The sequence below is a fragment of the Alligator sinensis genome, unplaced genomic scaffold (assembly GCF_000455745.1).
Source record: "Alligator sinensis unplaced genomic scaffold, ASM45574v1 scaffold135_2, whole genome shotgun sequence".
Lineage (NCBI taxonomy): Eukaryota > Metazoa > Chordata > Crocodylia > Alligatoridae > Alligator > Alligator sinensis.
This window is the reverse complement of record NW_005842067.1, coordinates 2,439,703-2,452,647: the sequence shown is the minus strand read 5'-3', so window position 1 is coordinate 2,452,647 and position 12,945 is coordinate 2,439,703. Positions and strand designations below refer to the sequence as shown.

Below are 12,945 nucleotides of genomic sequence, written 5' to 3'. Positions count from 1 at the left end.
CCATAGACCAGTCCTGCACCACTCATCTGGCCCACAAAGCTGGGCAACATAATCCATAGCATCTCCTGACACTGGTAGTCAATGTTGCTTGCTGCTCAGGTGTGGAAGACAGCCTTTAGCACAGCCTGAGTCAATATCAGCAACAAGGAACAGCAGAAAATTAAGAAACTCAAGCAGCTTTCCCCCCCTTTAATAAGACAAGAACAGCTGGACCTCTGGAACGGGCTGGCTGAAAGCAAGAAAGATGAGTGGGTGCATTAGAATAACAGTCTCCAAACTTTTTGTCCAGCAGGCCAGAGGGACAATGCCCCGATCCCAGCATGTGGGAGAATAGCGTGGCCTGGCTTGACCCTGTTCCTGGCATGCAAGGGGGGGGGTGGGAAAAATGACCTAAATCTGATCCAACTGAATGGTGGAGAGGTGCTTGGCCCAGCCCAATCCAGTCCCACAATGCATGGCATGGCCCAGCCCTGATCCGACTCCACTGCCAAATTTCCAACTCATGGGGAGCCCGTGGGCTGGATGACCAAGTCCTGCGGGCTGCATTTGGCTTGCGGGCTGGAGGTTGAGCGCCCCTGCATCAGAACAATTCCATCTAGTATTTTTAAGGTGAAAAACAAACAAAAATCAGCCCAGGTAGCCAGCAAGAGCTCATGGAAGTAGGTGCATAGTCTAACCTTATATAAAGATATTAAATTACATGTCCAGTTCCTCCATCTGTAAGATGCATGGCACAGCCTTGCCCCAGAAGGATGCTGTGAGGTTAGTTATATGCCCTGAAGATGAACGATGTAAAGCCTTTTTGCAACTTGGCAGGATTGTGACACCTCTCTAAAACCAGAGCAATTCTACCGAAACCAGCTGGGTCACTTGGGATTTAAACACTGAACCAAAAATAAATTAAAGCCAGAATTTCTACTCCACTGAATCAAGTGAGTCTACACTGCAAGTATGTTCTGTAGGTAGTGAAACATTTTCAGTCCATCTCCCCCACAACTTCCATCCCATTTAATTACAGATTCTCCCTCATTTCTCATCCCTTTTGTTTTATCTTTTCCCATTGCCTGCTCAGATTTTCCTTCATATTCCCCTAAACATGTCCCGCTCTGGTTTGCCTTATAATCTGCTCGTTAGTTTTCTTGGCGTTACTATTCCCATGATTCTGACTCATTTGGTATTTTATTCCAGATCTCTGCTCCATAAATCACAGCAGGAAAGTCAAGCTGGCTGAACATTGTTCATTATTTGTACAATGAGGCATTGCTTTTCAGTGATATAATTTAGCTTTCCAAACTCTTCATTATGTCTCCATTTTGAAGCTCACCATATGGCTTCTTTCTGTAGCCACAAGTTGACCTGAATGAAGAGAAGATAAAATATGCCTGGCTACATCGTTAACCTATGTCATCTCTTGTTTGGTGACCAAATGGCTCATTTTACTGTGAAACAGACTCTTTCACCTACTGTTTTCAGTTTATGATGGACCTAGTCACAACAGATCATGGCTGGCAGAAGGTAAAAAGTACTGCAGATCTCTTCTTTAAGCCAAGCTCTTTAAAGCCAAGACCCAAGCTCTTTAAGCTTTCTTTAAGCCAAGCTCTTCCAATGGCAGAGAGAACAGTCTGGGTAACAGGTATTTTGTAGCATGTAAAGAACCGGTATGAAACACTTGCTCTACTCAGAGAATTACATCTAACCTTCCTTTACCAGTTCATCTCTTTAAATAGAGTTTTGGATCCAGTTTAGACCATCCCCCCAGCTGCTGCTTCAAGACTTTCAGAGTACAGCTCTCCCTGCAAACCAAGACAACCAACAGCATTATCTGTCCGAATCCAGCAACGCTCCATAAATATTCTCTGCTACACCTTTGTCTAAGCAGAAACATCAGGATTACAAATAAGCCCAGTACTGAAATTTAGATTCGTCCTATGTTAACCTGCTAGAACTGTTCCACACCAGTAAAATCCAGAGTTTTACTGAACTTTCTCTAGGTTCACGGGAGACACTTACTTAGAAAGTAAATGATTTCCTGTTTAAAAGTTAAAATTGCCTTGTAATCAGAACAAAAACCAACTGTGTTTTGTAAGTGAAACATGAAAAACCCAGTATTTGCATAGCTATCTTCACTTGGCTCCACAGCTTGCCCACAGCTTGCTTAACTTCAAAATGAAGCTTCGGCACTTGAACATGAAGCAATTTCACAATTGCTTGGAACAGAGAGGAGAGATTTCAAGGAGGTCTTCTAGACTAAAACACAGGCGGTCCCAAGGTCCAGGAGACTAATACTGTACCCTACTTCCAAGTTCTCTGCAAAGCTCTCATGAATCCTGACTAAAGTTTCCTGGCTCAAAATTATTTTTTTTATGAAGGAATTATCTCATCACAGCATTCTAGTTTCCACTTTTTTTAGCCATAACACCACAGTTTCAAAGCAACTCTGCAATTAGATCATAGAGAGTGAAAAATTAAAATTTTGCAAACTGCACCAGAATATATATATATATACATATATATACATATATATATATACATACACACACACACACACACACACACACACACACACACACACGTACATCTAAAATTATATAATTTACCTACTTTCATTGGGCCTCACCCTGATTTCACATACAGGGGGCTGGATCAAATGGAATTCCATTTAAATCAATGGTGGTATACCAATATGAAAGCAGTGAGAGCAAGGCCCCTGGGTTTTTATATATAGGATATATTCCTGAGCAGCAAGAGCAGGCTAGGTTAAATGAGCTGTTAATGACTATCTTACTTGAAACTAATTTGCTTTGATTAGAAAGAAAAAAAAAAAAAAAAAAAAAAAAATCAGTAATATGGATTGGTTTGAATTTGAGTAACTTTTAAGAAGTTTCAAGAAGTGCTTTAAAGCATGATGGAACTGTGGTAAATAACCTCCGTTCCCAGAGGAGCAAGGCTTCAAAACACACACAAAAAGTCTGCTGCCAAGGCAGCTGGCTGGTAGGCATAGAAGTCTGAGCTTCATGAACTTCCTAAATATAATTCATGTTCCTGACGGTATCAATTTCTCACTCTGATCCAATTATACTTGCATGTTCTATTAAAAATGATATAAGCACAATGATTACCCCGACAGGATTTACAGTTTACAGCAATGGCTAAAAAAAAAAAAAAAGGTTAACATGAATAATTCATGACCCCACCATAACTGAAGTGAGTTTTAACTTCTTGTCAAACTTGGCAGAGCACAATGCATGTCACCTTCAGTAGCATTTGTTTTCCTTATTGGAATTTAGCAAGTAAAAGGAGGTAATTTCGGTCCTTAAAAATTAGACAAACGTACAAGAAATGTTAGGCTCATGGTACAGCGCAGCATATCATTGTTTATTGGTTATGCCGTCACTACAATTCCGAATCTGATTAACACACCAAAACTTAGGCTCATAAAAATCAATTCGGGGACTGTTTGATGTGCTTCAGATGGGAAGGAAGGGAGCTGCCAAACCAAGCCCTTTTCTGCCCTGCTGGCAGCTCTCAAGGGTGGAGAATAGAGATACTTCCAGTATCTTAAAACACCTTTAGAAAAAGAACATGTGATGCTTTTACACTGACCAGTATTTCCTGTTGCAAAGAAACCAGTTCTAATAATCAAAGTCTGTGAGCTACTGTGGAGGAGTGCACAAAACATGCTCTATTCATTATACTCCATGTCATGCCCTACTTCCCTGAACTGCAGTGTATTATTGAGGTTTGTCCACAACAAGCTCAACCATAGCCTAACTCAAGCAGCATTTTCAGGCTCTGAAAAACCCACATAAAACTCACTTCAATTGAAATCAATGGGATTTAATCTTCTAAATGCACTGATATTTACTGGGATTTGGGTCTTGCTTTGTTCAACACTGCAATGCCTTTAAAAGCCTGGGCCTTGGGATCCTAACATCTAGAGGTAGCTCTGTGCATGTTAACTCCCGATTCAGTAGCAGCATAGCTATTCAGGCAACACTGCACCCCATCTAATTATGCCCAATCCCTAAAAGAGCCAAGTAAACTTAGATGGAGATCACCTTAAAATGTGGCTGCATTCCTTCTGATCCAGGGTCTAGCACATACATGGCTACCTTGCACAGCTGCACATGGCATTGCTTCATGCCAAGCAGACAGCCCACGAGGCACTTAAGCAAGATTCACCTTAAAGCTTCACACAATATTAGCTCAGTTTCCCATATTTAATATCCACTTACCCCACCTTCCCTGCTAGAGCTATGGCATGGAACTAGCAGCCACTGGTGAGATGAAGCACAAGACGAGGAACGCTTACCCTTGGTTTAGCCAGTTCTTTGATTTTCTCTATTTCTTCATCTGACATGACATCATAGTATCGAACTATGTGAGGGCTGTCCCACTCATCTTCTTCCTTGAAGGGAGCTATGAGCAGATGGGGATTCCTGTTTCCATCGTGGTACCTGCAGAACAGCCTCTTCTGTCTCCGAGGTGTCTGATCCATAAAATCCCCAGACAACACACACTTACATTACTTTGTTCAAGCACTTATTTATTCCTTTAAAAATGTTTAAAGCTATGAAAACAGTTTGCTTTATGCCATGCTAAAGGACATACTGGAAAACTGGATGTCCAGTCTAGTGGACATAGTGAATTTAACCAGGTAAAAACTGGACTATGTCTCTGCAAACATCTGAGAGCAGCCCTTCCTCCCGTGCGCCCTTGAGTAAGTGTTGTGGAACTTTATTCTGTGAGAGTGTTTAATCATAATCTGTAATGTATTATGGAGACCAAATGACAAAGTAGGCAGCTGTCTTGCATGCAAGATATTGCAGCTGGGTTGCTAGGGGAGGAAAAAAAAAAAAAAAAAATCTCTAAAGCCCAGAGGACGAAAAGGCTGCAATTACTCTGGGATTTATAACCATAGTTGAAACAGGTATTAAAAATCATGCTCTCCCCATCCTTGAACAATGATTAAGATGCCCTGCAGGGACAAAGTTCAAAACAGGAAAAGGCTGCTAGAAGGCTTTGCTACCATGCATGCTCAGCATAACTGGCTGGACAACTGCTTTCACCATCCTTTGAGAGCAGCATCAGGAAGAAACTTTCCTACTTAGCTGTTCAGATAGCACAATCGAAAAAGTCACAAGTTCCACTGCAGGCTGCTTCCAAGAGCAATAACTAACTGACCCCACAAGGGGAAGAACCCAAGCCCTCTCAGCAATGCAGAGTACTCATACAGAAGTTCAGTACAGTTAGGAAAGTCTGCAGCTACCTGCTGGGGGACAAGCAGCTACCAACCACATTTCCTATAGGTATATATATAGCTCTCCAAAGCAGTAAAAACTATGTTCTTTTCACCACCTACTGGCAAAGAATAGTAAGCTTCCTGGACTAAGATGAAGGAAAAAAAAAAAAAAAGATTCTCTGCAGATTATTCCTTTTTATAAACAGTATTTGAGTAATGGTTTGCATTTGCCCAGCAGCCAACTTGAAATGGAGCAACTAGAAAGTGAATGGAGTCTGCTACTATACCACACCCGCTGATCTTTGGCAAATTACCACATTGTAGGAACTCTGATGGAAACCCAAGAGCAGAATTCAAGGGAGTCAAGGGACGATATCAAATCATTAAATACCACTGTAACTGATGGGCTGGACTGAACTCACCTACTCTTCCTTTCTTCTCTCCCTCCCCACTCCCAAGAATGCTACAGGCTTCAGGATGAAGTATGAACTAGATCACTTGCCATAAGCTATAGAAAGGCCTTAGTACTTGGAAGTCTGTAGTGCAATGCAAGTTTTGGGAAGAACAATGCAAGCTGGTTATCACTGTTGGTACTTTATGCTTCTCTTACCATTTTCACTCCTTCACCTCTGCACAGACCTTCATAGATCTCACGCTCAGGCAGGTAGTCAGGAGGCCTCTCATAGACCCCTCCTTGCATCACCGGTTCTGTCCTAGTGGACGTCTTGTTCAATAACGTCGCCATTCTTTCCTTCTCCAGCAGCTTCTCAAAATATCGCAGATTGCTTCCAGCCCTCTCATGAGTGGAGTCTTCAGAGGGGAATAAAAATAGACAGGACTAACGAGTTACACCATCTCAGGAATCTGGTCAGTGAAAGACTTCATCTCAAAATACTGCAAAGTCATCTGCCCGTGCCAGCCTTGCCACAGCAAACAGTATTTTTAAAATGGACACACAACAAGCTCCAACCTCCAATGTCAAATTAGCACAAAGTCAGATTCAATATAAGCATACATGCAAGGAGAGCTTGAGCAGTTTCTCTCCTTCCCCAATTTACCTGCAAGGAAGCTGGTCATGATCCTATAAGGACCTGTACAGGCAATGTGCATTTCAAAGCAAGTGGGAGTATCTAGGGTAAGAGTACAGTCCAGGTGCTACAACCTGCTTGCTTGGCCTGGTTAGCTGTGCAAGATGCTGCATTGCTTCCGAGCCAAAATATTCTTGGATTTCTCTGCAATACCTCACATTTCAAACCAAAACAAGTCTCCCAGAGAGGCTGGTGTGCTCATCTCTGGGCTTTTGGTTTGAGTTCACTTCTAGCAACAACTTCAGGGCTGCTCTCCCTTACTCTTAGTAACAACTCTTCCTCCCCCACCCACTTTTTAATCTTATAACAGGAACCATTCCCAGCTTGCATGAAAAAGAACTACAGCCTATCCTGGTAGAGTAACAAGTGCCCTTTTTAGATGTCATAACACCACTAACCCACTACTGGCAGGCCAGGTCTGTTGTGTGGTGGTGCCAATAAAGACTTAACGTGGGCAAAGTACACTGCAGCGTGCTGCAGCATAGGAGACGATGTTTAATAAACATGCAAAAGAAGGATGAATCTCATTCGAGGATGTCAGAGAGTTTTACCAAGTTATACTGGTGAGTATTTTTTCTTTTTAATATAATAACTCTCCTCAGCCTCTACCAAGAGACAGCTAAAGGCTATTTAAAAGTGCAGAGGGATACAACCCCACCTGACTGAGGCATGAGCTGTGAAGAACATTTGATGTAATATGTGGCTAAGTATAACCACGATTCCTTCCCACTGCACTTCACCTACAGCTCATTCTTCAACCAAGAGAGAAAGCAGTGGAAGTACAACTGCTACAACTTGAAGGCACTTAAAAAAGGCATGAACTAGATCAGAAGTGGCCAAACTACCCACAGGCGGCTCCTGAAGGAAGTCATTTTAGGATAGATTATGATGCAACCTGGGGCACTGCATGCCGATGACCAACTTTAGGGTGCACCCACCTCAAAAATTTCATTTTCCATACCTCGCAACCTTGTCACGACCTTGACTTGCAGCTTGACTAGAAGCATTAGGCAGTTTGCCCAGGCCTAAACTAGACCCAGTTCATTCAAGTGGGCAAGTTTCCCATCCTATAAATATTGGTGGCAAAAAGGAGTGAGGAAGGCAAGAGGTTTGCAGGAGAAAACAGCACCTAGGCAAGTGATCAGCAGGGATCCGGATCTTCAGTTTCCCACAGAAAAATGGAGTAAACCGTGGATTTCACCTTTTTACTAGAGGCAAATGCAGATCTCTCATTTTACTGGAGAAACCTGCGGATTTGCAGTTTTGGGATGAGCTCGCTGCAGGTGGGCAGAGCTCCAGCCGCTGCCTGCACTCCCAGGGGAGGCAGCGGGGACCCACACCCCCCAGATCTGTGCATGGGGCAGGGCCTGCATGTTGCTTGCTTCAGGCTTGTACTCCCCACCCTGCTGCCCTCCTCCAGGGCCTCCGCAGCCCAGTGTGCGCGACTCGGCGCTGCAGGGAACAGCGGAGCCATGCAGAAAGCTACCTGCCACTGTGAGCTCCGCGCTGCCCGCATCCCCTGCATGCAACCCTGTGCTGCCGCCCCTGCTGCAGCCACACAGGCAGGGGACGCCTCACCAGGGCAGCATGGAGCTCACAGCAACAGGCAGCTTCCTGCACAGCTCTGCCGTTCTTGCAGCACCAAGCATCCCCCCCTGCCCCCAAGCCCGCAGTGGGCAGCCAACAGAGGTAAAACTGGGCTCCGCTCTGCTGTAGCAGCCACTGCCCTCCTGCAAGAGGCAGGGGGTTGTGGACCTGGGTCCCAGGCCTTGTACTGGCAGCTGGGGGCCCCCTCCACAGGGCTAGGAGTTGTGGGAGAAGTGAGGGGCAGGAGCAGGGCCAGGGACTTTCATTTTAATCATGGATTTGGGGTTAAAAAATAAAAATAAAAAATAAATAAATAAAAAAAATCAGAGAATTCTTAATGTTTTACCAGAGAAAGCCAGGATCCCTGGTGATCAGAGACCTTTCCCTTCATGTTCAAACCCAAGCTTTGCTATCATGCAAACAACAAACCTCATGCAGGGACAACACACACAAGTTTGTTATTTTGGGTAAACTTTGCATGGATTGTGGGATATGTATGGAAGGTGTTCAGCACAATAAACTGCCGATCCAGTGTAAGCATTTATTGCAGGTCCCATGGCAGGATATTCTGACCGTCAACCCTCATGCTTATGGGATGCAGATGTTTTTGGCATTGCCCCCTACAGTATGCTCTGGCTTAAAAAAAAAAAAAAATGGATCGTTTGTTCTTACCAAGAGAAACGAGACGTCTGGTGAGTTCCATGGCCCTGTGCAAGTCGCCGAGCTGAAAGACGGCATAGCTGAGATAGTCCAGGATCTCTGCTTTTGTGATGGATGATTCCTCTCCTTCTTCATGCTGTTTTAAAGCCTGCTGCATCCACAGCACTGTGTGATAGTAGTCTCCATCATTGTAAGCTGTTTTTCCCATGCCAAAGCAGTCATCCACTGTCAAAGAAGACCTGTACTTTGTTCCTAAAATTAGAGATAAAGCTTTAAGTCCTTTATTCAAATGTTCGAGTCAAAAGCTGTCTTGCTTGGAAACAGACTGCAAGTTAGCTATGGAATGTATCATCTGGAAAACCTCATGACAGTGGATAGCGGTGAGATTTCAGACCCTCTCCTGCTCAATAAGATCCATTTAGCTTAAGGAGAGAAGGACCATAATTGGCCACAATTCCACGAGATTAACTTCCATGGAAGTCAATGACTTTAGCATAAAATCAGGAATCTAAATCTTATCTTGCCCTCAGCCTACCACATACATATGACCCTGGTTACCATGGAATAGGAACATGCCAAAATATTCAGTGCATTTTCCCCTTGCGCTTTCCCTTTCCTCATGCATTAAGGAAATGCTACTCGTGGTAGGGAACTAAGCCAAAAAGAGGCTATGTGACTTGTCATGAGTCAAAATGCAAATCTTCCAAATCCCTGCCGAGTGCTCAAACTGCTGAGCCAAACTATCACAGTGGGAGCTCCCTAGAAAAGGAACTTCCTGTATTATTGCTCTATAGTGACCGGTACAATGAGGAGCTAGTGGTCCTTGGCTGTGTGACAATCATAATTAAGGCAATTGGGACTCCAAATACTGTAATCACCACTTTTTTTTTTTTGTAACTTTTTAAAAGATTGTGCCTACTGCAGTGACTCCCTGCAAAAAATAGTCAACAAGCCAAAAATCCCAACTCACCCTTACCTTGTACAACTTACACACGAACAAACCTGAACTAACACTTAAAGGAGCTTGTGTCCTCAGAGCTGTATCTATGCAAGAAGACATGCTTACACTATTGCCACAATTGCTTCTACACTACCAAAACCAAAAAAATTCAGATGAAAAATTCTTGTCCTTGAAGGAGACTGCTGCTCTGGGAAAATATAAACGCATGTGTAAGCTACTTAGAGAAAACGGGTGCGACTGGAGGATCTGAAATGTTTACGACACTAAGCAGCCCAATTTTCTTCTGCCTGCCTCGCCATCTCATTGCATATTTCTCACACATACCTACCAGAGATTTCTTATGCAGCCACCTCCATCAGGTATATCCCTTGGGTGCCTCCAAATCCCATATCAGATATGTGCTGCTTAGCTACAGCCCACCTGGGAAAACCTGTTTACTGGACTGTAACCAGCTCATTTTTCTTGGATGCTTCTGTTTACAGGGAAGATCAACCAGGTCAATGGTGCCTGACTGTTCTTCATTGTTAAGCCTCTGCTAGGAGCATCCTTCCAACAAAAGTCTGATAGCGCTTTCAGAGCTCCCAGTTAAGAGGGCTAAAATGCAACAGTAAAAGTGCAGTGAAGTTTGCAATCAAAATGGTTTTCAATAAGAAACTAGACATATACCAACCTACTGAGGAGACTTTCATAATACATTCTATGAACTCAAGTAATATTTGGAGGGCTTGGTCATTTTTTTGGAGAACTTCCTCTACTTTTTGTTGACAAACCACTTAATGAACTTTGAAAACTCTTTTAACAGAGTTTTGTTGAGAAGGTGCTCATGGCTGCAGAACTTCACACCATCCTTTCAGTTACAGTGTAAGATTTCATATGGCTACCCATCCTTCACCGGACATGGGATGGCCAATTCTTAAGGATAATAGGAAAAACCCTTAAGTCATAAAGTATTAAAACCCCAAAATTCAAACAACTCTTAGGTTCTCAGATCTTTAAAATCACGTGCAATAATAGGACTGCTCAGGAGACTGGTAGAAGTTTTTAAAAGGTCCAAGATTTCAACCACCTTTTTAACCTAGCTGAATATGCAGAGGAGAGAACTGCTCTGTTACCTGGTAGTACTCCCTTAGAAATGGTCTCAGGATCCAGCTTATATGTGTCCTGTAGACGCATTAGAGCCTTAGCAGCTCCCGTCTCATCTTCCTCAGTTGGGAAAAACTGGCGTTGTATTGTGAGGTTTGCAATAAAGCCTTAAGTTAAAAAAAAAGGAGGAATGAATTAGTTCCAGTATTCAAATAATCAGATAAAAAAAAAAAAAAAAAAAGTCAGACTGGTTCAGGACCATGAACATCAGGTTTGTTTTGCATCTTTCCTCAACAGGTATCAAACAACCGAATCATTCTTTTGCCAGGCTCAAGTCATTAAATGTTGTTTTGTTTTATAAAAAAGTTAAAACTCAAGCTAAAAAAAAATGCCAGAAATCCCAACGTAAACTGCATACTATGAGAAAAGACTAAGCTATTAACAAAAGTACAGCTATGCATATTGTAGCCCAAACACTGCTTTTCATACACGCATCCTCTATGCATCTCCCACCATACACATCTGACAGCTCCCCTGACTTCTGTTAAGGCAGCGTCTCATCAAGACTGCTGCGATCCTTCTCCGCCAGGTTTCAAGAGGCCTTTCAAGTTTGAATGCAGAGTGCCAGGTAATACAGACAAGCTTGAAAAACCTCAGATGGTCCAAGACAGACGGTCAGCCCTAACCAGAACACATTTGTGAGATTTCCAAAGGAAAGAAACTGAGCACTTACTCTCTTGGGGTAAGGGCAGGCCACACCGCAGTTTGAAACTGCACTTTGACCCATCTTTAACAAAGAAATGCAAGTACTTTTACTTACAGAAATTAACCCACGAGACTAGGTGGATTCTGCTTAGTACAAAAAAAAACTGAGCTGGGTCAACGTCGTGAGGTTATAAGAGCAGAGCCATTTTAGTTCCTGTTTTCTTAGGCACTAACTAACAGAACAGACCAAATAAAGTCAAATGCAAATAGATATATGGGTTGAAGCATCCCTCAACGCTTTTAAAAAACAGAAAAACAAAACTCTGCCATTTTAAATCTTACAGCAAAGCACAATAGTACCAGTTTTCAAAGAAAGTTTTTAAGATGACAAATATAAACACAGTAGAATTAATGGTTTGCCCAAAAAGATTAGCATTATGTTTTCTTCAGAGGGACTATTCCACCATTTGATAAAGTCTTCACCAAAAAAAGATTTCAAAGCATCTAAACTTTAGTCTAAACTGAGTGGAAAGAAAAAACATGCAGTGCAGTTCAGACAAAAAACACATTTCCTCCTTTTCTTCTGTTACTTTCAGAAAGTCCAATGAAAATAAACTGGCAGTGGAAGTGTTTAAGCTTGAGGAAGCGAAACTATCCAAGGCAGGCTCTCTGAAGGCTATGCTGCAAAAGGTTAGCATATGGAGGATTTTTTTTTTTTTTTTTTTTTTTTTTTTTTTACAATGGCTCATGAATAAAAAACTAAAATAGTTGTCATCAACACAAACTCTGCAAGATCCACCAACTATTAGTGCTGGAGATGATCAGAAACCCCTGGAGAGCCAGTCTGGGCAGCATGGCTCAATTCTGAAGTTTTGCCATCCGCTTATTAAAAGGCCAAAACAGTCCAAGACCAAACATGCATGGGCTGGTGTGAAAATAAGGAAGAAAAGCAGATGGGGAAGACTGAGTGGAACAAGATCTATGCCTTAACAACACAACTCTCAAGACAAGCAATACTTTACAAGACAAGCGTCTTAACATTTGGACCTTTCGAAACGCAATCCTGCTCTTCACCTGATGTTCCAAAAGAGCATAAAGGCCTCCCATAACTAATAAAACTAATCTAAACTAGGGAAACTGCTTCTGGTCTAGCTCAGGATTTCTTTGGGTGTTGAATGAAGGGCAATGGGGAATGGTAACCAAAAAGCAAGACGTTTTTCCACAGTTCTAGCGACAACATTGGGGAAAAGAAGAGATGGTCCTACAACAGTTACAGAAAAGCTTTTTCTTGCCTTGAATGCCTTACCATTTGTTGTGTCCTGAAGAACTAGATTCTCCAATTCCAGCCACTCTGTATTTAAGCGCTTCACCAGCTTATATGCATTTACTGGATGTGCCAGATACCCTTCTGGATCTGATGTTGATTTGCTAGTCACTGCCTCCATTTTTTCAGCCCAGCTGGAAAAAAAGGAGTATGCCTGAATCTGTGAGCAGATTTACAAGTGCAAGTCATTTTAATTTCACATCTAACACACAGGCAGAGCTACAGGGCCCAAGTGAGATAGTTTCATAGTTGGTAGGGTGGGAAGGGACCTAAGCAGATCACTAAGTCTGACCCC

At 42.7% G+C, this 12,945-nt stretch overlaps 1 protein-coding gene across 8 annotated transcripts in view; it reads right to left on the bottom strand.

Moving 5' to 3' along the window:
- Positions 1-12,945, bottom strand: part of P4HA2 (prolyl 4-hydroxylase subunit alpha 2) — a 71,307-nt gene that overhangs the window by 12,137 nt on the left and 46,225 nt on the right. For all 8 annotated transcript variants that reach the window (XM_025204082.1, XM_025204080.1, XM_006023562.3 and 5 more), the window contains 5 exons: positions 12,633-12,784; positions 10,651-10,788; positions 8,590-8,829; positions 5,853-6,052; positions 4,313-4,489 (listed from right to left, as the gene is read on the bottom strand). In XM_025204082.1, coding sequence (XP_025059867.1) covers positions 4,313-4,489; positions 5,853-6,052; positions 8,590-8,829; positions 10,651-10,788; positions 12,633-12,784 — 907 coding nt within the window. The remainder of the gene's footprint in view (positions 1-4,312; positions 4,490-5,852; positions 6,053-8,589; positions 8,830-10,650; positions 10,789-12,632; positions 12,785-12,945) is intronic.